Raw genomic sequence first — 23,357 nt, forward strand, 5'->3', positions numbered from 1 at the left:
CTGCCCGCTTGTGACTGTTATTCCTGGTCACACCTGGTAGTGCTCGGGGGAACAGGGACTTCCCCAATGCCTGCTGGTCCCCTCTGACTAGTCTGTAACAGGCCACTAGATCCCCCCTCAGCCTTCTCTTTTGGAGGCTGAGCAGGTTCAGGTCCCATAGCCTCTCCTCGTAGGGCCTGCCCTGCTGTCCCCTGATCACGCAAGTGGCCCTCCTCTGGACCCTCTCCGATGTTGTCCACATCACTCCTGAGGTGCGACGCCCAGAACTGGATGGAGTACTCCAGCTGCGGCCTGACCAGTGCTGCATAGAGGGGGAGTATCGCCTCCTTGGACCTGCTTGTGATGCAACTGTGGATGCACAACAAGGTGCGGTTGGCCTTCCTGACTGTATCCTCACACTGCCAGCCCATGTTCATCTTGGCATCAATGATGACTCCAAGATCCTTTTCTGCCTCTGCACTGACGAGAAGGGAGTTCCCCAGCCTGTAGGTATGCTGCTGGTTCCTCCTCCCCAGGTGCATCACCTTGTACTTGTCAGCGTTGAAACCCATCCTGTTCTCATCTGCCCACCCCTGTAACCTGTCTAGGTCTGATTGCAGCCTATTCCTCCCTTCTAGTGTGCCCACATCCCCCCACATCTCAGTGTCATCTGCGAATTTGAACAGGGTGCTTTTTACCCCCTCGTCCAAGTCACTGATGAAGATGTTGAACAGTGCAGGCCCAAGGATCGAGCCCTAGGGGACCCCACTGTCCACATCTCTTCAGGTTGAAAATGACCCATCTACCACCACTCTCTGGGTGCGGCCCTCCAGCCAGTTAGTGACCCATTTGACAGTGTAGGAGTCAACGCCACAGTCCCCCAGTTTTTTAATGAGAATGGGGTGAGAGACGGTGTCAAAGGCCTTCCTAAAGTCCAGAAAGACTATGTCCACTGCTACCCCTGTGTCTCAGGATTTGGTGCCCTGGTCATAGAAGGCCATCAGGTTGGTCTGACAGGACCCGCCTGTAATGAACCCGTGCTTGTTGCCCCTAAGCATAATCTCCCCTGCTGGCCCCTCATGGACATGCGCCATGATAATTCTCTCAAAAGCTTACCTAGGATCGAGGTAAGACTAACTGACCTATACTTTCCTGGGTCCTCCTTCCTCCCTTTTTTCAAAATGGAAACCACATTGGCCCTTTTCCAGTCCCCTGGCACCACATCAGAGCACCCCGAGTGCTCGTAAAGCCGTGCCAGGGGACCAGCAATGACCTCTGCTAATTCCCTTAGCACTCTAGGGTGGAGATCATCGGGACCAGCTGATTTAAATACATCTAAATACGAATTTTGGCATGAATGCCACGGGGCATGGTAAGCTCCTGCAGACGGCGGCGGTGCTGTCAGCAGTGGGAGCATGATAGCGGCAAGCAGGGAGCTCCCGTAGGCAACCACTGCACTGTCAGTGGCAGGGGAAGGGGTGGCAAGCACTGACTGGTGTTCAGCAACCACCCGCAGACGCCACTAGCAGTGTCGGCAGCGGCCAGTGGTGATTGCGGACTGCCTGCAGATGCCGCCAGCAGTGTCAGTGGCGAAGGGGGGGTGGCGAGCAGCAACCACCCTCAGGCACCGCCGGCAGTGCCTTTTCATAGGGGGTGCACTGCCATGTTCAGGGAGTCCACGTGAATGTGCACCCCCTACGTGTTGCCAATGGATTTAGGTTAAATCAGTTTATTGACTTTGTCCCGGATACCCCCCAGATTCAAGTCAACTCACAGTCCGCCAGCATCCCAGGATGCTTTGCACCTCCTCCACAAGCCCCCGCCCCCAGGGTGGGTGGGCTAGCCTTAGCTCAAGTTGTCTGCTCCAGCCAAACAGTAAGGAGTACTCTAGCAGGCCCACTGCTTCTGGTCTGTTCAGTTGTTTATAATTCTAATCTATGCAGTTTAAACTAACCTATGGAGATTGAACCAATTCAGCCTCAGGCTTTTTGACCGTCTGCATTTAGCCCTATTGTTGGTCACTCTACAGATGTTTCAGTCAAATTAAACAGATGGCTTTTCTTTCTCTGCTGCATTCCATGTCTTCAGTTTCCTTGCTGTCCCAGTTACACCCACTCAGAACACCAAGACCTAATTCTGCTTTTAATTGCACTAGTATAAATCTAGCAAATTCAGTGATTTTCCTACACATTGCTTACCATAAATGAGACCAGGAACCTTCCTTTGCTGAATGCCTCATCAGTGCATGCAACATTACTTTGTCACTAGCACCCATTCTCTTACCCCATTTTCTCTCCTTCAAAGGGAAAGTGCAGGTGAGGGGATACAACACTTTTCCAATATGGTTGTGCAAAGCTTCAGGTGGTGATTCAATTAGGAGGAGATCTGGCCCACTTCAGTGCCCGAATCTCCAAATCTGAATTAAATCAGGGGAACAATAAAAAGGTCCAAATCGATTCAAAGCTCTCCAAATCGATTCAAGCAGTTCCTGGTCACTGCAGCATGGAGCTGGACTCGGAGCTGGTAAGTCAGGGGCAGGGGAGGAGAGGCTGGAGGAGCAGGAAGGGGACCCCTGCAAGGCCCCATCCCTTGTCTGATTCCCCAGCCCCCCACCAACACACACCCACTACCCCAGCCCGCCTTCATGGCTGCCCCACCCACCCCAGCTCCTGGCCCTTTTAAGGAAAAAAAAGGCCCCTAGTCACCAGGTGCTGCTGGCCGGGGGGCGATCCCCACTGCTCCCCACTGCATGGGTGGGTCTGTCATAAGCCCCCCAACCCCGCTCCCACTGTCCTACCCCCACCATGGCTACCCTGCCTGCCCCAGCTCCAACCCTTTAAGAAGGAAAGAACCAAAAAAAAACTCCCCAGACTCACTGGCTCCTGCAGTGGCCTTGGGGCTCCTGTGGGCTCATGCAGATCCACCCCACATAGTGCTGGGCAGTGGGGATTGCCACCCCACTGGGCAGGAAAGGGTGAGTGCAGGTTGCTGGGGGGTTTTTTCTTAAAGAGCCACAGCTGGGGCAAGTGGGGCAGCAGACAGGGCTCAGGGACCTCGTGGCAGAGCCCCCATGCAGCGTGGGGAAGTGGGGATCGCCCCCCTGCTGGGCAGCAGTTGGTGAGTAGGGGCTTTTTTTTTTTCTGAAGTGCTAGGAGCTGGGGCAGGTGGGGCAGCCATTGCCGGGCTGAAAGAATGGGCAGGGGGTGGGCCTGTGGGATTCAGCTGAAACAGTTTGGGACAGTGATTCGAACCACCGAATCAAATCACTGTCCCATGAATCAGCCAAATCCAAAGCGAATGCTAGCCTTTTCACGCAGGCTTATTGTCCAACACATCCACTTCCTCCTTCCTCACTGCAGTGAGGGCTACTTACCTAGAAACTGTACTGTGAAGTAGCAGGCTCCTGTAAGTAGAGTCCAACGGATAATGACCTTCTCAGCTGTGTATAGGGCATTCCACATAATAAGGGAGATACCTGAAAAGAGAGAACACATAACAGAACTGCTTTTAAGAGCTATGAGATATCATGGGCAAAGAGGCAAGTTAGATAGCTGAGAGAGTGAGGAGTCCTGTTATGACTACATTGGCAAACAGGAAAAGAAAAAGGGAAATCCAAAGCCACAAAAATGTTAGCTGCAACACAACACCAGGGCTTTCAAGAGCTGGCGATTTTCTGCACTTCTACTTTACACCACCAGATGCTACTATAGGCCAGGAGAGAAGCTGGACAGCCCCTAAGCTCAAAATAGGCTTGCTAATCTGTAGCAGAATGCCAGATGTTGCTGCCCATCAGGCTCAGCACCTGCTGTGATCTTTGCCGCTGTTTAAAGAAGAAAAGACCGAGCAGTTGCACCCAATGGCAATCCCCTTTTTCCAGCCTACCACTCTCTGCATTATAGACTCCAAGAACAATCTGCAGGCAAGATTTTGTGCCTGGCTAGGTTAAGAGCTGGTGAGAGGCACTGGACTGAAAATCCTGGTGTCTGCATTTGTTACCAGTGTGAGTGCACCCAGGGTAACAGCAGGAGGGCAGGCTTCTCCTCTCCCCCTGAGACACATGGCACCCTGGGAGTTTGAGCTCTTGCATATTTGTTGAATGTATCTGTTTGTTTTAATTCCAAAAAGAAATCTGCAGCACTAGACTCTCCCCAAACCTCCCACTCCTTCACCCCCAGCTCTACTACCACATCCTCCTCCTCCCAATATGGCACTGCAAAACTGCCGATTAGTGTTCTGAAGTCTTTTCACACCTGCTAATTCCAGAGATCACAGAGCATGGAGCTGGTGCAGACAGCTTCACTTCCTTCAGTGCTTCCAACCTCATGGAGACAAGGGAATGCCTCCACTTGAATAAACCCAGTGGGTCCCCATGGTCTTGATGTTCAGGTTCAGGACCACATGCCCAAATAACAATCCCCACTCTCCACCCCCTGCTTCTCCAACTGCAGTGGATCTGACCAACTTGCAGTAGCCAATGTCGGATGCTAAAAAGGCAGCATACAATCTACAATCTTCTCTCTTTGCACTGTGCAGTACATATTGGGATGGGAACGGGGAGGGAGGCAGATTTCTTCTTGATCCCAGAGCTAAGGGAGATTAGCCTTTTTTCAAAGATCTGCTGATGTGTCAGTTATTCTGAAGTTGCCCAATTCTGCTCTGCCTAGATCTACAGTTATGTATAGTGCAGAATTTTCCCACTCAGATTCTTAACTCAGATATGCAAAATTGAGTCTAGCGTCCTTGGGAGCTACAGAGGAGCTGCTGAGTGAGTCTTGAAGCACAGTCCCAGAGCATTACTCACTGAGAAGGGCTCCTCCATACAGCCGGATGGGAGTCTTGCTGTTGACCGATTCCTCCTCAAAGATGGCATCATAGAGCTGATCGGGGAAAGTGAAAGCCTAAGAGAAGCAAGAGAGAGAATCTCAGTGGCTCTGCATGAGTTGGGTCACTTGGGGACAATGAAAAGTAGAACAGCAGAAGCTCTGCCTGGGGCAAAGGGGCGCACACTGTAAAATCGGGCATTTATGAGGAAAAGGAGTGCTGGACAACTAATATCATAGGATGTCAGCTGTTTGCTTAAAGCCTCTCCTCAGTGACTGAGGGACAGAGGTGCCACGTGTAGTTTTGTCAACTTGTAAAGGAGAATGGGACTCTCCTGTTAGGAACAACCTGTCAGGAAAATTGCTGATAAAAACTCACTGCAGAGGACCAGGGCCAGCAAATACCAGCAAGAGAAAGTGGCAGTGGCTGTTAAAGAAGGAGGGAGGTGATAACTGAATCCTGCATGCTATGTCACCACTGCCCTCTGGCAGCCAAATGTTCAGCTTTGTCAGGGACGGGATCTCTCACTTACCATGATGGCAACCCCCGAAAATATGATGGCAGAGACAAACTGCCAGACCCTGCACAGAAAGAAACACACATCAGAGGCCCTGAGATCTTCAAACCATTACCTTTCCACCTGCCCAAATGCTGTGGCCCATACCTCTTCCAAAGCAACACCCCTACCCAGGATGAGAGGGAGGAGGGGAGATGGCTTGTGATCTTTTCTTTATGCTTAAGTGGGATGAGACAGTGGATACAGCTTCTACTGTCCTCAAGTAAGAGAAGCTCTCGTGAAATAAAGACAAAAACCAAGGGATTTCATAGCCAGTCATAAAACAGTCAAGGCGAAATGACTAACCTTCAGAACCTCTCACAAGGAAAACTCTGACCATCTATGATGCCACCGGATATTTGCAGCCAGACAGTGCATTGCTGAAATCAGCGGGTTTCCCAATGACTTAAGGGGGAGCAAATATCCTTTGAAAGTAACTATAGGCAGGCCAATGGCCTAGGGAATAGCACATTCACATTGTTTCTTTACAGCTACACTCCCAGGCTTGCTGGTAGTCATGGCGGTTGATTCAGTGGCCAGCAAAAGCTGGGCATCCCAGAAGAACACATTCCCATCCACTTTAAGAGAATGGGAACAGTCCAGAATCAGTAAACAGTCCTCATAGCTCAGGAAAAATAGGACCAGCAGGTGTATTCACAGTTCAGAGCCCATGCCCCCGAGGACTGCCTATCATCAGATACATCCAAGCTAAATCAGTAACCAAGCCAAGCTATAGCAGATGTCCCAGTGCATCATGGGACTCATGGATCACTCTTTCAGTAGTGGCTCTACAACAAGTCAAAGTGCTCAGAGACCTGCAGCAGACCTGCATAAGGTTCCAGATGACATTTCATGAATGCAGGGGCTCCGGTCCTCAAGACAAGTAGGGCTCTTCCACATGGTCTTCACAAAGGTAAACCCTCACCACATATATCATAGATGAGTGACAGCCAGTGCACAGTTCCAATGCTATCACCCACCATACAGTATGTAAGCACATCAAAGAGCAGGAACCTCATACAGGTGAGCAGCCATCGCCACACAGGTGAGATACCTGCTGTGCGTACTACAGAGGTGCAGTACTCCATCTCACCTACCCAAATGTCACTGGTTACACAAACTACCAATTGCAAATAAGGCATCCCCAATATAACCCAGACAATATGAATGAAGCACCCCTTCCATCAGAGTTACCACATACAGGTATATTCTGACATTGCCAGTACAGTGAATGTAATATGTCACATGGGCTTATGTCCTGTAGAGCACATAAAAAGGCGCAGAAGAGGCTGCTGGTGAGAGGGAGCACAGGAAGTTTGTAGCAGAAGAAAGAAACAAATTGGGTTACCTGACATAAGGCATTGCCAAAGAGCCCCAGACACATGCCCCGATGTGATTCAGTAGTGTAACTAGGACAGGACAAGTGGTGCACCAGTCCCGGGCACTGACGATGGGCAGGGAAGTGCCAGAATCACTTCTCAGGAGCCTTTGCTATGGTAGATGCACCAGGGTTGGCTCCCAGGATGCCCAACTATGGGGTTGCTCCTGCTGGAGCAGATGCTGCTAGAGAAGCAGCAGTGGCTGTAGTAGCCTGGAAAGGTAAGACTAAGACTTCCTAATTATGCCCTCCCTCCCCTTGCCCCCCATCCCTCCACAACTCACTCTTGTAGCCCTCCCTCCCCTTCCCCCCATCCCACCCCAGGAAGTCATTGATCTCACTACACCTTTGCTAGAACTAGTCACATTAAGGAGAAAGCAAGGCTGCACATGGGAGATGGCCAGCAGTGTTAGAGCTGGTACCCCCTTCCTCGTCCTGGCATGCCTATGCCAAGAGCCAGAGCTCTGAGATCAGACATAAAAGCTTACCTGAGTCCAATAGGTTCCCGCACAGCAAATTTTATTTCATTACCCAGGACTTGGCTGATCTGGGGGGGAAAAAAAAAAAAAAAAAAAATCAAATAAGGATATGTAAAGTACAACAGCAGATCTGTCCCCAAGCCCTTCAGGTAAGATCCGGCAACCTGAGGAGAAAACAGATATCCAGCTCTATGAGTGTGAGGAGGGAGGCAGCAAGGCTCTTAAATCTCATTAAGATTATTCAGTTCTCCTTGAGGACATGCCAAAGGTTATTTGATTCCCAGCATTACTCTAACAGCATTCCCTTACCTGGGCCCCTTTTGCCTGTCAGCGAAATGAAGTGCAATATCGGTTCTCTCTGTGCAGCATTCCTGATGCAGAAGAATAGCTCTACACAATTAGCAGCTGCAGAACAATCAGGAGGTCAAGAAACCAGGGTATCCATGAGTGGGAAAGGAGCACTGGGAAAAAAGGCTAGTCAGGCCTCTTAGCTACGCAGAGGCTACAAGCAGGTCAAGAATTGCCCACGAAAAAGACTTTCATAGAAACATGCAGATTCATCAAAACCAATGTGTTTTTTGGAAGCTCTCTGGTTGTAATAAGCTTCTAACACAGCTCAGTACACAGCTCCCTGTCAGTTCACCTGCCTGGGCTTCCAGCATCTGTGGCTCCTGGGTCACTCTGCTATAGATCACCACAGGGTTAGGACTCCTTGGCTCCACTGTTTCCATGTCATGGATACTGTGCTGAAGCTTGGCACTCCAAGGCTTTCTGGTTTCTCCTGCCCTTGTCTTTTATATTGTAATTTCTCTCTCCCTCTTATACTCTGCTTTTTCAGCATCCTATCACAGCATCTGATGAAGTAAACTTGGATTCACAAAAGCTTACGCTTTCTATATAATCTTATTTAGGTAGACCCCTTCCTGGTCCAAGTTAAATCAGAGTCCCCCAGCATTTTGCAGCTCTGGACTGGTCTGTGTGCTCCAGAGAGCAGGGCTGCACACCTACCTGTACCCCTCCCCCCAGCTGGAGCAACAAGGGCTGGCTGATAAGGGAAGGCGGGGGTTGGGGAGGAGCCTGGCTGGGGATGCAGCCCAGTCTACATGGTGGACACACACACACACACACACACACACACACACTGCCTCCCTCAGGCAAATCCTGGCTGGGGTCTGGGGCCAGGGATAGGGGTTAAACCCTCTTTCCCTCACTAAAACTTACTGTTGGCTGCAACTGTGGACTACAAATCCCAGAGGCACCTGGAAGCAGGAAGAAGAAGTGATGAACAACCCTGCAGAGTCCTGCTTTTGTGATTCTGGACTGCAATTCCCAGAGACCTCATGGGCAGCAGGAAGAGGAAGCAAACACAGCCAGAGAACCATACTCTAGCACCCCACAGCTTCTGGCTTGAGCCACTGCAGGCATATGGCTTCATTTCCTGAATTCGTTTGCTTCTGTTCCAATTTAATCTGTGCAGCTTAAACTAACCTGCAAAGACTGAATCAATTCAGCCTTGGGTTTTTTGACTTTCTGTATGTAGCCCGGGTACAATTTATTACAAGAATAAATACAGACGCTTAATATAAAAACATAGAATATTTACAAGGCTTAAGATATAATACTATATATAATATTCCACAATTCACATACACCAAATATGAACCAAATAACTTACAACCTATACAACACAATTAACACATAGGGATAGTAACCTATATAACCCAAGTAACTTAACCATAATATTTCTTTAAACCTTCACAAATAACAACACAAATACACAGAGACATTAAAACACATAAACCATATAAATCCCCTTAAAGAATACCCCTAGCTATACAGCCCTTAACACAACAACCTCAAAATAGGGAGTGCATTCAGCACCTCCCCGAGGGGTTTCCCTGAAACCCCTCTCCTTTAGGGCCCTGGGATGTGGGCACGCCCCTCCCGCAATGGAGGGTGGAGATGGCAGACCCTCCTCACCCATATCAGCCTACCCTGTGGGGCCTGCTTCCCTAGCAACATACGCTTCCTCTCTAGAGAAGTCAAGGCTCATGCCCTGGTGGCTGATCCCACAAGAGCCTCTCCCCAGCAGTGCCTTTGGCGCCGCTCGATGGCCTGGTGCCCTGCACTGGGCACCCAGGGCTCTCTCCCATGGGAGCCAAGCCCTTGCAGGCTCCAACTCCTTTTGGGGGCGGGGGGGATCTCCCCTTTCCCAGGCCCTGCTCTGGGCACCAGGGCTCTTTTAGTTAAAAGTGGAGCCACACTGTGGGGCTCTGGTAACCTGGTCTAGGGCCAGGGCCAACATGAGCAGCCATGAACTGCTTCCAAGACAGTTCTCCATACGTCGAACTGCGCACCGACTGAGGCCCAAGCAGCCTCGAGCTGCTCCCAGGGCCAGCTCTCCATGTGCTGATCTGCACATTGACTGCCCAGCCGCTTGCTGGGTTTGCAGGCTCAAGCTGCCTTGAGCAGCTCCTAGAGCCTGATCCCCATGCGCCGATTTGCACACAGCTGAAGCTCAAGCAGGGTCCTGAGGATGGCTGTCTCTGGATCTCCTCCCCATCCCTCATCATCTCTCCCTAGCCTGCTGAGCACGCTCCCCTTTTGTACTCTTCAGGGGCTCCACCCCGAAGTTCTCCGGATCTGTGCAGTTCCGATTCAGGTCCAGCTGCTCTTTGCCCCCTCCCTTTGGAAAAGGGCAGGGCATTGCTTCCCTTGTGCTGCCTCTGGATTGGTGGGCGGGCTCCACCAATCAAACAGCAGACCCTCGATCCTGGGACTCAACCCAAGCTCCGAAGTATCAGACCTAAAGTACTATACCTAAAGATGCATATCTACCATGCCTTCTGACTTACTTCAAATGAACACGGCTAACTACATCTGTCTAGGTTCCTGCTAGGGATCTGTAACTCCTCCCAGCTATCTTATTCAGCTCTTCCCTTCCTCAGGAAATTTCCAAAATTGTGCTTTTATTTTGAAATGGAGCATTTTCTTTCAGAATTTGTTAAAGAACGGAAATTCCAGATTTTGTGGCTAGCTCTGGTTGAACAATGTTTTAAAAAAGGGCATACAGGACCAAGGGCATTATTCCTCTCTCAGAACCTCACAGTACCAGCTAGAGCTAATGCCACTAAAGTAACCTTCTGTCTGCATCTCCCAAGCTAGAAGGCAGCTTTGCTAGTGCAGAAGGGGCTGTGGTGTCGTGAGCACTAATGTGCACAGCTGACAGCTCAGAGGTTGCAACTTTGAGGCCATAGCAGAAGCACTTGTGGGATAGCCTGTCAGATTCCCATGAATCTGGGAATCCTGCTAAATATGTCATCATAGGGAAAGAAAAGCTACTGCAGAATAGCAGTTACCTCTGCCTGCACAGTTGCCAAAGGGCCTCTGTCTTACTCCCCGGTTTCTATGTCAAGGTGTCATGTAGAAAGCCATATCCCCAGACGCAGCCAAGAATCCTTTGGGCCAGTTTCAAAGAACTTGAAGAAAAGTAAATTAAGAAAACAGGTTAGTGAATTACAAGGGACCCCAAAGCACCAAGGAAGGGGCTAGCATGAACAGGATGAAGGCAGCTGGTGATTACAGACAGGGAACCAAGGGCAGAGACTAAAGGCAGCCTACAACAGAGAAGACTTCCAAATAAACATGCAGAGCATCCAAGGAGGCACAATGCCAGAGCAAAGAGAAATCTTTACTAAGCAAATGACAATAGGAGACCAAAGGAGCTTCCTGCTTATCTTCAGCCAGCATTGTCAGCTGGGGAGGAAAGGAGTCTTTGCATTCCAGTCTGTGTCATTTCCTGACTAAGAAAAGGGTGGGAGTTGTACTAGGCCTCAAAAGCTACTTACAGCTAGCTGTGTTTAGGCAAATTCCTCTTTCTCAGTTCTCCAGGATGAAATGAAACCAAGTGTTGGTTCAGGTGACCTTGAGGAGCATGTAATACAGGGGCCAGAATGAGCCCACACATTTGCTAGAGCTGCTGTTTTGCTGAAATGGGCTTCACACACCTGTTTCCAACCCAATGAAACACAGACTGTAAATGCCTGGTAAATCATTACACCAATTCCCAGAGTACTTACATTAGAACATGGTGAGTGAAGTGACTGGAAGTGTCATGGCCATAAAAGATCAGCTCAGAGGACATTTAATGGATGTCCTGATAATAAAACTCCTCCAGTAGTTTAACAATTTAAAGACCGAGTTCATATTCATTCATTTAAATGCAGTTCCTGGCCAACCCTAAAACACTAGGATAACTCGATGTAGCACACTGAAACTACTGCTTTAATCTGTCGTGAAAAGCCTTCAGGGACAGAAGTATGCGTGTGTATGTGCACACATGCAAGTGCGCATATTTGGAAAAAAAACCCCAGCAGTTCGGGCATTGCAACCGCTAGTCAATGCACAGGATCAACTAGCTTTTAATTTTACATACAGAGTTATGTTTAGAACTCCAGACAATGTGGATTACATCTCTCTGGCCCACATACAAGCAGACACGAAATACTTGTTGTAATTACCCATTTTCCAAGGGATCTTTTCCTGTGCAGGTTTCCCCCCAAATATGATACATCACCTTCTTTCAAGTGTTGCCAAATGTCCATTTCCTCCCCTGCCACAAGTCTTAGGCACAGTGATTAAATTAAACTTGCAGAACTAGAATGTGTGTCTGGTTTTGGGATGGCAGGGTCTGAATTCAGTTCAAACCTGTTAAAAAACAGATACTGAATTTCTTCAGGGACAAAGCCTTTTTTGGGGGGGGTGGGGGTGGAGGGGAGGTGGGATCCTACAGATTTATAAACCCATTGTCCCATTCTAAGAACCCTTTTTACCCAGGAAAATCATGGCTAGTTTGAATTTATTGCCATTCAAGCTTTGTGTGTAAAGGACCACCCTGTTTTGGTGGGAGTCAAAGCCAGGGCCAATCAGACTCAATTTAAAATTGAGGTCTATTTTCAGCCTTAAAAACAGAAGAGTCAATTTGTGAAGGGATTGAATTGTGAGCGCCTGGACAATGTGATTATGTTTCTCTGTCACAGTAACAAGCCTCAGCTAGGGAAGTCCAGACTGGGAAAAAAGAGTCAACCAGACATCCTTCCTGGACCATCCTAGCTCCAACATTTTTTAATTCATTTAGATAAAATGTTCTGGATAGTGTTAAAAAGTGACCAATAATCCATTTGTAAGAGACAGGCCTGTCACTGTCTGCCTTGTCCATCTCTAGCACCTGACACTATGCGCCAGATGTCACTCCAGATGATCCTTTAATGACACATGCCCCAAAAGAGGCAACTTGGAAGTAATCCTTTGGCCCACCTCCCCATATAGAGGGCACTCCAAGGTAGGGAGAATATGGGATGAAAGGTGAGGTGAGATTGAAGTGAGCTGTCTCTGAGCCAATGTTATAAGTCCTAGGAATGAACTTAATTCCTGCAACAGCCCATGAGAGAAGTTAGAGCAGATTCAGCTCCTGTATGGCTCTGGACTTAGGGAATGTGTCTCAGAGCCACCTCCTTCCACACTCAGCTTGGGCCCAGCATAACTGAGGACTGAGTTCAGTGATGCCTTCCTCCAAACACCTGTCTGTCACTATTATTCAGAGTCTTACACTGCCCGGTGTTTCTGATGCCCTGTGAGGAGCCCCTGTCATTACTCATATGCAGTCAGAGAACTGCTTCTGAATCTCTGTATAAGCAATTTGCATGCCTATGTGTCAGTATGCATGCAACAGGCTGAAAGGTGACAAAGACAAACAGACAAAGAGGAAAAGAGGGATGCAGCACTCTGTGTGTGTGTTTGTGTGTGTGTGAGAGAGATGTGTATCTGTCTGTGTTCTCAAAAGAAATGTAAACCACCCACAGACTCGCATACACTCCCAAATTAAAAAAAGTAATATCTCTGATGAGGTGAGAATACCAGCTTGAAACTCCAGGACCGTCCACCCCCACAGGCCTGGCAATTCCACCCACTACTGTCATTCTACTGGATCACACAGCAGATGTGGCTGCTTCTCAGTTGCAAAAGGCTTCCTAAAGAGCTGGATGCAGCAGAGGAGGAACGGCAGATCATTAGCTAGATTACACAGAAGGCAGGGTAGAGTGGTACCTTAGAGACTAGCTGGTTCAGAGAGGCATAAGTGTTATAGAAATCACAAAGAAGTAGGGCTGGATTTGACCTCCAGAGGTCATCTAGTCCAGTGGTTCTCAACCTTCTTTGTACCAGGACCCATCTGTAAACATTGACAGCCACCTCACTCCCAACCTGCTGTCCCCACCCCCAGGCCCCAGCTTCCCTCCACCCCAATGTGTGCAGGGGATGGGTGTGTGGGGCAGGACAGGGTGTGTGTAGGGCACGGGGGGCCCCAAGCAGCCCCTTGCAGGCTGGAACTCTGCCAGCCTTCAAGGGAAAAGCTATGGTTGCCCACATTTTTCTCCTTCAAAGGAGAATCCATTTTTTAAAGTTTGCTCTCAGCCACTTCATATATTCTTGTGACCAACTTTTGGGGCACAACCCATAGGTTGAGAAATGCTGATCTAGTCCATCCCCCCCACCTGATGCAGGATCATCCCTATTCAAACTATTCCATACAACCATAATCTAAAAACTCTACATATGACTGCCCTCAACCGTGACACAACATAGACCTAGGACCCTAACCTGCCACAGGTAAAGCAGGAAAACCATGGCAGCCAACATCCTTCTTCTATAAATGTTGTCAACATACTCTCAAGAAGTCCTGGGTAGAGGGCCACAGAGGAAGGCAAGACCCCCTACAGTCCATACCAATCTGGCCAGAATTCCTTCCTGACATCATATATGATGACTAGTAAGACCCCGAGAGAGGGAAAAGACCCTCTAGCCAGGAACCTTGGCTTTGCTCCTACCAGGAGAATCACCATACCCCAATTGAAGTCCCCAGACTTATGTGTAACCAACACCCAATGCCTCTGGGACACATATAGCAGAGGGGGGTGGGGAAAAGCAACCAAAGCCCAGAAGCATGGGAAATACACAAGGTAGAAAATGGGCATAGCTATGCCTAAATCATTCCCAACCAGTGGCCGTCCAACCTCTTTTTGACAATCTCCAGCGATGGAGAGCCCACAACTTCCCCTGGCAGTCTATTCCACTGCTTCACTATTCTAACGGTGAAGAAGTTTTTCCTGATACCCAGTCTAAATCTACTCTGCAGCAACTTCAAGCCATTGTTCCACGTCCTCCTCTGTGCAGCAAGAAAGAAAAGGTGCTTTCCCCCTGCTTTAGGGCAGCTCTTTAAGTATTTGAAGACTGCTATCATGTCCCATTTTCCACAAGTTGAACATACCTAGCTCCTGCAGGCTCTCTTCCTATGACTTGCCTTCCAGGTCCCTAATTATCTTTGGTGCCCACCTCTGGACCCTCTCTAACTTCTCCATGTCCTTTTTAAAATGTGGAGTCCACAACTGCACACACTACTCCAGATGAAGCCTAACCAGTGCTGAGAGAGGCACTAGCACCTCCCGCAACTTGCACCTAATGCTTCTATAGATGCAGCCCAAAACTGCATTTGTCTTTTGTGTGGCTGCATCACACTGCAGACTCATATCGAGTCTGTGACCTACCAAGGTTCCCAAGCCCTCTTCCATAGTGCTCCCATTCAGTCAGGTGTCCCCCATTTTGTATCCATGTTTTTCATAGTCTGCACTGAACTTCATCCTGTTAGTTCTAGCCCAACTTCCCAAACTGTCAAGATCTGTCTGAATTGCACTCACATCCTCCAGAGTGTTTTCAGTCCTTCCCAGTTTCATGTCATCTGCAAACTTGGTCAAGAAGCCTTTTATGTCAGCATCCAAATTATTAATAAACATGTTGAACAGCACCAGGCCCAGGACAGATCCCTGTGAGATTCCAGTTGAAACCTCCTGCCATTCTGACATAGACCCATTAATAATTACCCTTTTCACGTGGCTATTGCACCAGTTATCTATCCACCTTGTAGTAGTTTTAGCCAACCTACATTTCTCCAATTTGTTTATGAGAAGGTTGTATGGAACCTTGTCAAAAGGCCTGCTGAATTCAGATACATTACATCCACACCAATCCCTTCATCCATCCAAGTAGTTATTTTGTCAAAGAAGGAGATCAGGTTCATTTGGCATAAATGCATGCTGACTGTATGCTTGCAAACAGCATTCCATAGGATATGATCTAGTAACTTTCCAGGTACTGAGATGAGGCTAACCAGTCTGTAGTTCCCTGGGTCCTCCTTTTTGCTTTTTTTTTAAAGAGCACTGCATTGGCACTTTTCCAGTCCTCTGGAACCTAGCCCACCTCCCACAATGTCATGAAGTTCATTGCTAAGGGCTCAGAGATCTCCTTGGTCAGTTCCTTCAGAACCCTGGGATGAAACTCACTTAGTCCTGATGACTTGAATTCATTCAGACTCAACAAAAGCTCTCTCACCATCTCTTTTGTTATCTGCTCCCTCAGCTTGCCCCCTTCCTTTCCCAGATAATTTCTATTTAGTGCCTAGCAGCTTTTTTTTTTTTTGTGAAGACTGAGGCAAAGCAGCTGTTGAGTAGTTCTGCATTCTTTCTCTCTTCAGTTAGGAGTTCTCTCTGGCTTGTTACCAGAGGACCCACAGATTCCTTGGTCCTTCTTTTCTGGTCAACATACTTACATAACCTCTTCTTGTTGTCCTTAACCTCTTTGCCAGGTGCATCCAATTCTTTACTTTTGCCTTCCTGATTTTGTCTTGCATGTTCTTGCTATTTCCTGATATGCTTCCTTGATGACCTGCCAATTTTTCCATTGCCTGTGTGCTTTCCTTTTGCATTTGAGCAATTTTTAAAATGCCTTGTGCAATCACATTGGTCTCTTGCCATTCTTTTTGTGTTTCATAGATTGTTGGGGGCTGGAAGGGACCTCGCAAGATCATCAGGTCCAGTCCCCCTGCATTAGGCTGGAAAAACAACTGGGGTCAGGTGACCCCAGAGAAGTGACCATCCAGTCTCCTCTTGAAGATTTCTAAGGTAGGAGATTGCACCATCTCTGGAGGGAGTTTATTCCACAGTTTGGACACCCTAGCCATGAAGAACTTTTCCTAGAGTTAAGCCTGAAACGGTCTCCCAGGAGTTTGTGTCCATTACATCTGGTTTTCCCGAAGGGTGCCCTGGTGAACAGCTGTTCACTGAGCCCTTGATATCTTCCCCTGATATAGTGGTCAGCAGCTACCAAGCCCCCTCTCAGACTTCTCTTTTTTAGGCTGAAGAGGCCCGAGTCCCTCAGCCTTTCCTTATGTGGCTTGCCTTGCAAGTCTCTAAATCATACAGGTGTCTCTTCTCTGGATTCTCTCAAGCTTTTCCACATCCTTGTTGAAGTGCAGCACCCAGAATGCTCCAGCTGTGGCCTCACCAATGCTAAGTAAAGTGGGAGAATCACTTCCTTAGTTTTGCTTGAGATGTATTGGTTGATGCATGCCAGAGTACTGTTTGCCTTGCTGGCTACAGCATCGCACTGACAGCTCATGTTCATACTATGGTCTATTATTACCCCTAGGTCCCTTTTAGTATGGTGCTAGTCAGTTTGGCGCCATCAAGATTGTACGTATGTTGGAGATTGTTCATCCCCAGGTGGAGCACTTTACACTTCTCAATTTTGAACTTCATCTGGTTCTGATCTGCCCAACTTGCCAGCCTGTCTAGGTCTGCCTGTATCTGCAGCCTATTTTCCAAGCATGATCATGCTCCCCCATAACTTGGTGTCATCTGCAAACTTGGCCAGTGAGCTCTTTACCCCCACAACCAAATCATTGATAAAGGTCTGGAAAAGCACTGAACCAAGCACAGACCCCTGAGGGACACAACTGGCCACTTCTCGCCAGGACGACACAGATCCACTCATTAGATCCTACTCCACAGCCAGATTCCTATCCACCTAACTGTCGAGCAGTTAAGCCCACAATCCTCCAATTTTCCCATGAGAACATCATGAGACGGCAGATCAAAGACCTTTTGGAAGTCTAGGTATACAATGCTGACCTCCTCTCTCTTATCCAGGTGGTGAGTTACCTGGTCATAGACTGGTAAGACAAGACCTGCCTGGGATGAAGCCATGCTGGCTGTCATTCAGAATCCTACCTTCTACAAGCATATTGCACATAGACTCTTTGATAATTTTTTCCAGGATTTTCCCTGGGATAGAAGTTATGCTAATTGGCCTATAGTTCCCAGGTCCTCTCTCCTCCCCTTCTTGAAGGTGGGAAAATTGGCCGTTTTCAGGGACCTCCCCTGAAGTGCCATGAGTTTTGGAAGAGTTTCGCCAGAGGTCCTGCAATGACTTTGGCCAGCTTCTTCAGCACTCTTGGATGAAGTTTATCCAGTCCCGTTAACTTATAAATATCTAATTTTTCTAACTGATCATGCACCAGCTCAACATCAATGGTACGAAGACAGTCATTCCCACCATGCCCATTCTGAACCTTATCTAGCATGATTTTCCCCTTAGTCCAGTTAAATACCAAAGCAAAGTAGTCATTCAGGAGTTCAGTTTTCTCCCAAGTGTCAGTAGCCAGCTGTCCTGAGTTGTTAAGCAATGGCCCCACACTTCCATTGTTTTTCTCCTGTTCCCTACATACATTTGCATGGTCTCAGGACAGTTATGTTGGGCTTTCAATACTGTGCTCTTTAGAAGCTCCTAGCCTTCCTGGGTGCCTTTACCCTTCAGTCTATCCTCCCATGATGCTATGCCTTTGAGTTGGATAAAGTATGCCTTTTTGAAGTCTAGCATCCTAATTTTACTGACCTCATGTTTTCCGTGTCTCAGGATCTAGAATTCTCGTGTATTGTGATCACTTCCTCCCAAGTTACCCATCAACTTCATATCCTCCAACAGCTCTTCCCTGTTGGTCAGGACAAGATCAAAGATAGTTGTATCTTCCACTTCCTTGAAGAGAAAGTTTTCCTCCACACAAGTTAGGAACTGGTTTGACATTATGTACAACTACATTGTTCTTCCAGCAAATGTCTGGAAAACTGGAGTCCCGTCAGTACCATCTCATAGCTCTTGGAAAGATTTGTCACCTGCTTGAGAAGTACCTCATCCACTTCCTCTCCTTGATTAGATGGCCTATAATGAATCCCCACCATTACACCAGTGCAGCGTCTTTCACCTCTCATCTTCATCCAAATGTATTTTGCTTTGCTATCTTCTTCCATCTGAACCAGGGAACAAATCTATGTGTTTTTGATGTACAAGGCAATACCACCATCTTTTCTCCCAACCCTGTCCTTCTGAAACAGAGTGCAACCCTCCATGCTCACATTCCAGTTATAAGAGCTGTCCCGCCAAGTCTCTGTGATGACAAGTTGTAGTTCTTTTCCTAGGCGGTAGCTTGGGAAAAGAACTACTCATATTGTTTATTCCCCATACTGCTCATATTTGTATACATGCATCAGATGTATTTTGCACTTGACCTCCTCCCTTTCTTTTTATGCTACTTTTTTGCATAACAGTGCACTGGGTGCACTGTTGCTAGGGGGGTTTGATCAACATCCCTCATGGAACCTAGTTTAAAATCCCTCCCGACTAGGTTGGCCAGATGACACCCAAAGATACTCTTCCCTGCTCTTGTCAGATGGATCCTCTCTCGATAGCAGTCTTCCTCCCAAGAACATTCACCCATTGTCAAAGAAGCCGAAGTCTTAACACTGACACCACCATCTCAGCCGTGCATTCACTTCCAGGATACTATGGTCTCTGCCTTGACCCCTGCCTTCCACAGGAAAGATCAATGACGATGAGAACACCACTTGTGCTCAAAGCTCCTTAATCCTTCTGCCAGGAGCCTCATGGTCACCTCTGATATGATCAGTATTTTCCTGGATGCATCATTGGCACCTACATAGACAAACAGAAAGGGGTAGTGGTCCAAAGGACGGATGAACTTTGGCAGACTTTCTGTGGTGTCCTGAATTTGGGCTGCAGGCATGCAGCACATCTCCCAGGCCCCCAGATCTGGACAACAAACTGGTGCCTCTGTCCCCTGCAGAGGGGAGTCACTAACCAATACTACTATTCTCTTCTTTCTTTGTGCAGTGGTCCTGGAGCCCCTGTCCTTGGAGCCTTGCACTTCCTGCTCTCTAGGCTGCTGCCTCCTCTGCCTCATGCCTGCAGATGTCTTCTCTGCCTCAGCAGTTCTACCAGACTGCTTGAAAGCAATTGCTGACTTTAGTCCTCTCCTCTTCAGTTCTAGAGACCTCCCTTCTTCGAGTAGTCACATGCTGCCACTTTTCCGCATTGCTCTTTGGCCCCTCCAGTACCAGCCTTTCTGAACTCTTGTCCAAATAATCTTCCTGATCCCAGATGCAACGCAGCATGGATACCCATGCTTCCAATCTGTGAATCTTCTCATCCAGGGAAACCACCAACCTACACCTGATATGGATGAAGTGCTCCTGGCCCTCTGAAAGAAACATGAACCTGGCACATCCCATGCAGGTCACAACAGCTGACCCAGACTACATTTGCACCTCCTTTGCTCCCTGGAGCATACCTATTCTGCTTCCAGGCAGCCACGGTCAGAGAGGCACTGGCACGTTCCACTGCCCAGCACCAGTTCCACCTCCACTGAAAGTCACAAAGGTTACAAGATTGGGAAAGAGGCTCCACCAACCAGCAGCATCTCCATCATAGACAACAGCCAGCTTTGTTAGACACTATACTTCATCATAGCTGTTGCCTACAAAAGCTCATGCCTCTGAACCAAAGGACAAAAGAGAGAGAGTCAAGTGGTAACAGAAACACATACATACATGTGCGTGCCCTGTTTCTTTTTTTTTCCCCCAGAGCCACTTTCAGTAATTCATGAGCTCCAGAAATTGCAGCACAGGAAACACTTTATGGTCCTAGGGTTGATGGGCTGTTCAAAATCCTATATAAAGCAGATACTAGGATTTGAGAACTTCAAGCCTAATTTCTAATCAACCTCTGTCTCTCCCCACAAAATTTTTCCCTCCCCATTTCCCCCTTATTAGTCTCTTCCAATGAGCATACTGTCTCCTAGTTTCCATCTACCTCTCCATACACTCCTGTTGCTTCTTTCTTTCCTGCCTTCCCCAGCTATCTTTCTTGCTCATCCTGTTCTGAATTGCTTCACTGATCAAGATGTTAGATATTATATTACACTTAGGAAAAACCAAGCCCTTGGAGAGGTGACTGTGCACCTCATTGCTTAGTCCTTTCCTCAGGCAGAAAACCAGCCCCATTATCCAAGCCAGTCTTTCTTAGAAACCTATTTTCATCATCTAGAGAGGGGCCCGAACCTCTGACATTACATTCAGATACAGGGTGTTGGTTTGGCTCATCCTAGAGACAGGCCCAAGATATTTGCTCAGATCAGGGTCTGAACTTCCACAAAGGTTGGGGAGTATTGAAATCTGTAGATCTCTTCCCCACAAGCCATTTATTTGTACCTCAGACAGAAAAAAAGAAGAGCTGTCAACTCAGATTCATGCCACTACTTATCCAGTTATTTCTCACATTTATTGGCTATTCTTCTGCAGTGACATCTCTCTCCAGTGACTGCTGACCTGCCATTAAGCCTTCACAGCACCAGAGAATTCAAATGTAGAGCATCTCTTTGTTTCTAACCCTCAGGGGTAGATGTCCTGTGAGCACATGTTTATCACGACACCCCTACAAATATTTAACCCAGAAAAACTGAATTCATAAATGGGCGAGTTGCGCATGTCTTTTTCTTGCTCCAGCATGTGAAAACATTAAGACTCAAGAGGCTCAGTTATAATGTAACTTTCAAATGCACTTGTTCATTTCACAGACCAGACATGGAACCAGTTTTTCCTCTTTGTGCAGGCCCTAAAGAAGGAGGTGCAAGCTCCCAAATTCTCATGCTCTCCATGGACATCAAGGCGGTAACCATTTTTAAGTGTTTTTGATCACCTTTCTCCTTGCTGCAGAGCTGCCAAAAATATGGCCCTCATTATTTCTCCCTTAGGGCCAGCCAGTCCCTTCTCTGTACACCTGCAAAGGTGCTATATTACCACAGTCTCCTCTGGCAGTCCTTACCTTTGACCTATGAACCTCCCCATCATCATCTTCCCCTCCAACTCCTAAGATCTTCCGTGTCTTCAGTCGGCTCACTAGGTCCGTCTGGCTGTGCTTCTTCATCAAAGGTGGGGGCTGCTTGGTTGCCATGGTGACTCACGTGCAGTCGCTGGCTTGGGCAGAGACTGAAATGACAAAGTCCAGAAAATAAGCATCTCTTAGCAGGGACTTGATCCTATGAGGGACTTAGCAGTCTCTCCTTAAAGAAACTAAAAAGCGTCTTAAAAGACATGTCTAGCCCATCTGATGAAATATTCAGCATTTGGCATGACTGGGAATTTATAAATGTGCTTTGAGGGGGCTGGGGAGTTGCTTTAGTTAGTGTAGCTCCAAGAGCCATGCTAATTAGAAGCGCCTGGAGTGTCTCGTGTGTCAGCGTCCCTGCACTGAGAAATGGCAGCGGGGTGCTTTGAACTAAAACTTGAACGAGCTTTAGTTGAAAGAGTCCCACCACCATTTTTGTATGTATGGACACTGATACATGTGATGCTGGAGTCTGCAATAATTACCATGCTCCAGCAGCCTCGATTAATTGAATCTGCTCCTACCTCCTGGAAGTGCAGCATGTCAGAGCAGGCTCCCCATACATGTATAGGGGCCAGTGAGTTCCAAACTAATTGGACCCCTCTACGACCAACAGGCAACTCTTCTCATTACAGGGCAGGCAAGTAGCATGTCTAGGGGTTCATAGATGTTAGAGTTGGAAGGGACCTCAGTAGATCACCGAGTCTGACTCCCTGTCCTGGGCAGGAAAAAGCACTGGGGTCAAATGACCCCAGCTAGGTGCTTGTCCAGTCTCCTCTTCAAGACCCCCAAGGCAGGAGAGAGCACCACCTCCCTTGAAAGCCCATTCCAGATTCTGGCAACCCTTATCATAAAGAAGTTCTTTCTAACGTCCAACCTAAATCTGTTCTCTGCCAATTTGTGGCCATTGTTCCTAGTTAATCCAGGGGTGCCCTAGTACATACAGCATCTCCGATTCCCTGCTGCCCTCCCCTCATGAACTTATAGGCAGCCACAAGATCACCTCTCAGCCTTCCTTTGCAAAGGCTGAAGAGATCCAGGTCCCTCAGTCTCTCCTCGTAGGGCCTTGCCTGCAGGCCTCTGACCATCCGAGTGGCCTCCTCTGAACCCTCTCAAGATTGGGTTGGCGAGTAAGGCACCAGTCCTAATTTAGAGAGGGCACCAGACTGGCAGCCTCTGGGGAGCCTATACCATGGGGTTATTGCAGCAGCCTGAGCCCTCACTGCCATAACAGCAGCCACAGCAATAGCAGTCACCATTCATCTCTGCTAAGCCTGTGAGCAAGGAGAGCAATAAGTCTCAAAGACCAACCACTAGGGGAGTTCTTATAAAACAACGGACATGTGTCCACACAAGAAGAGAACCCCAAGTCTTTTAAAGCTGCCCAGGAAGGAGATGCACTCGGAACAGTGGCAGCCACCTTATCCTTAGGGATCCGTTCCTCTCCCACCACATCAAAAGACCCAGAGAAAATCTGTCTGTGGAGCATAAATTCTACATTTTGAGTTTCTTCAGACTCAGAAAAGTGGCTGGAAATCTATCTAAGAAACCTTCAGCATAAGCATTCTTTTCACGGCTGCTCCAATTAAACCTCTGTTCTATGTGCTTTTATCTTCCTAATTATAGTGGGTGGGAGAGCTTTGTTATCAGCTGGGAGCCTGTCTTCCCTCCAGATGACAGAAGGAGGAGAGTCCTGCCAATCTAAAACCTTCTGTTGGCCTAGCTTAAGTGCTTTTAAAGGGATACTGTCTGCTACTTCAAGGATCTCCAATCTGCCCACTTTCCATCAGGCTGAAGTAGACCATATTTGCAAGGTTCCCTTTGGCACAATCTTCTCTAAAAGATCAGCATGATGTCTGATAGTCCTCTGGTTGTATGGTTGCTCTGTGATGCCTAAGAATACCCCAGTGAGACACTGTATAAAAAGCAAAATTGAATAGGAACTGGTTTTTCCTGTCCCACAAAACCCTGAGATTAATTTCCTTAACACCCCTGTTGGGTTAAAATTGAGACCTTT

General features: G+C 47.9%; 1 protein-coding gene across 3 annotated transcripts in view; it reads right to left on the reverse strand.

The window, feature by feature from the left end:
- TP53I11 (tumor protein p53 inducible protein 11) overlaps positions 1-23,357 on the reverse strand; it is a 53,289-nt gene that overhangs the window by 4,924 nt on the left and 25,008 nt on the right. For all 3 annotated transcript variants that reach the window (XM_090032990.1, XM_090032989.1, XM_090032991.1), the window contains exons 2-6: positions 21,278-21,441; positions 7,223-7,281; positions 5,333-5,381; positions 4,781-4,877; positions 3,353-3,454 (exon numbers count right to left, since the gene is read on the reverse strand). In XM_090032990.1, the coding sequence (XP_089889116.1) occupies positions 3,353-3,454; positions 4,781-4,877; positions 5,333-5,381; positions 7,223-7,281; positions 21,278-21,406 (436 nt within the window). In that variant the 5' untranslated portion in view covers positions 21,407-21,441. The remainder of the gene's footprint in view (positions 1-3,352; positions 3,455-4,780; positions 4,878-5,332; positions 5,382-7,222; positions 7,282-21,277; positions 21,442-23,357) is intronic.

This window comes from Crocodylus siamensis, chromosome 2 (genome assembly GCF_052110815.1).
Source record: "Crocodylus siamensis isolate JL-2025a chromosome 2, ASM5211081v1, whole genome shotgun sequence".
Classification (NCBI taxonomy): Eukaryota; Metazoa; Chordata; order Crocodylia; family Crocodylidae; genus Crocodylus; species Crocodylus siamensis.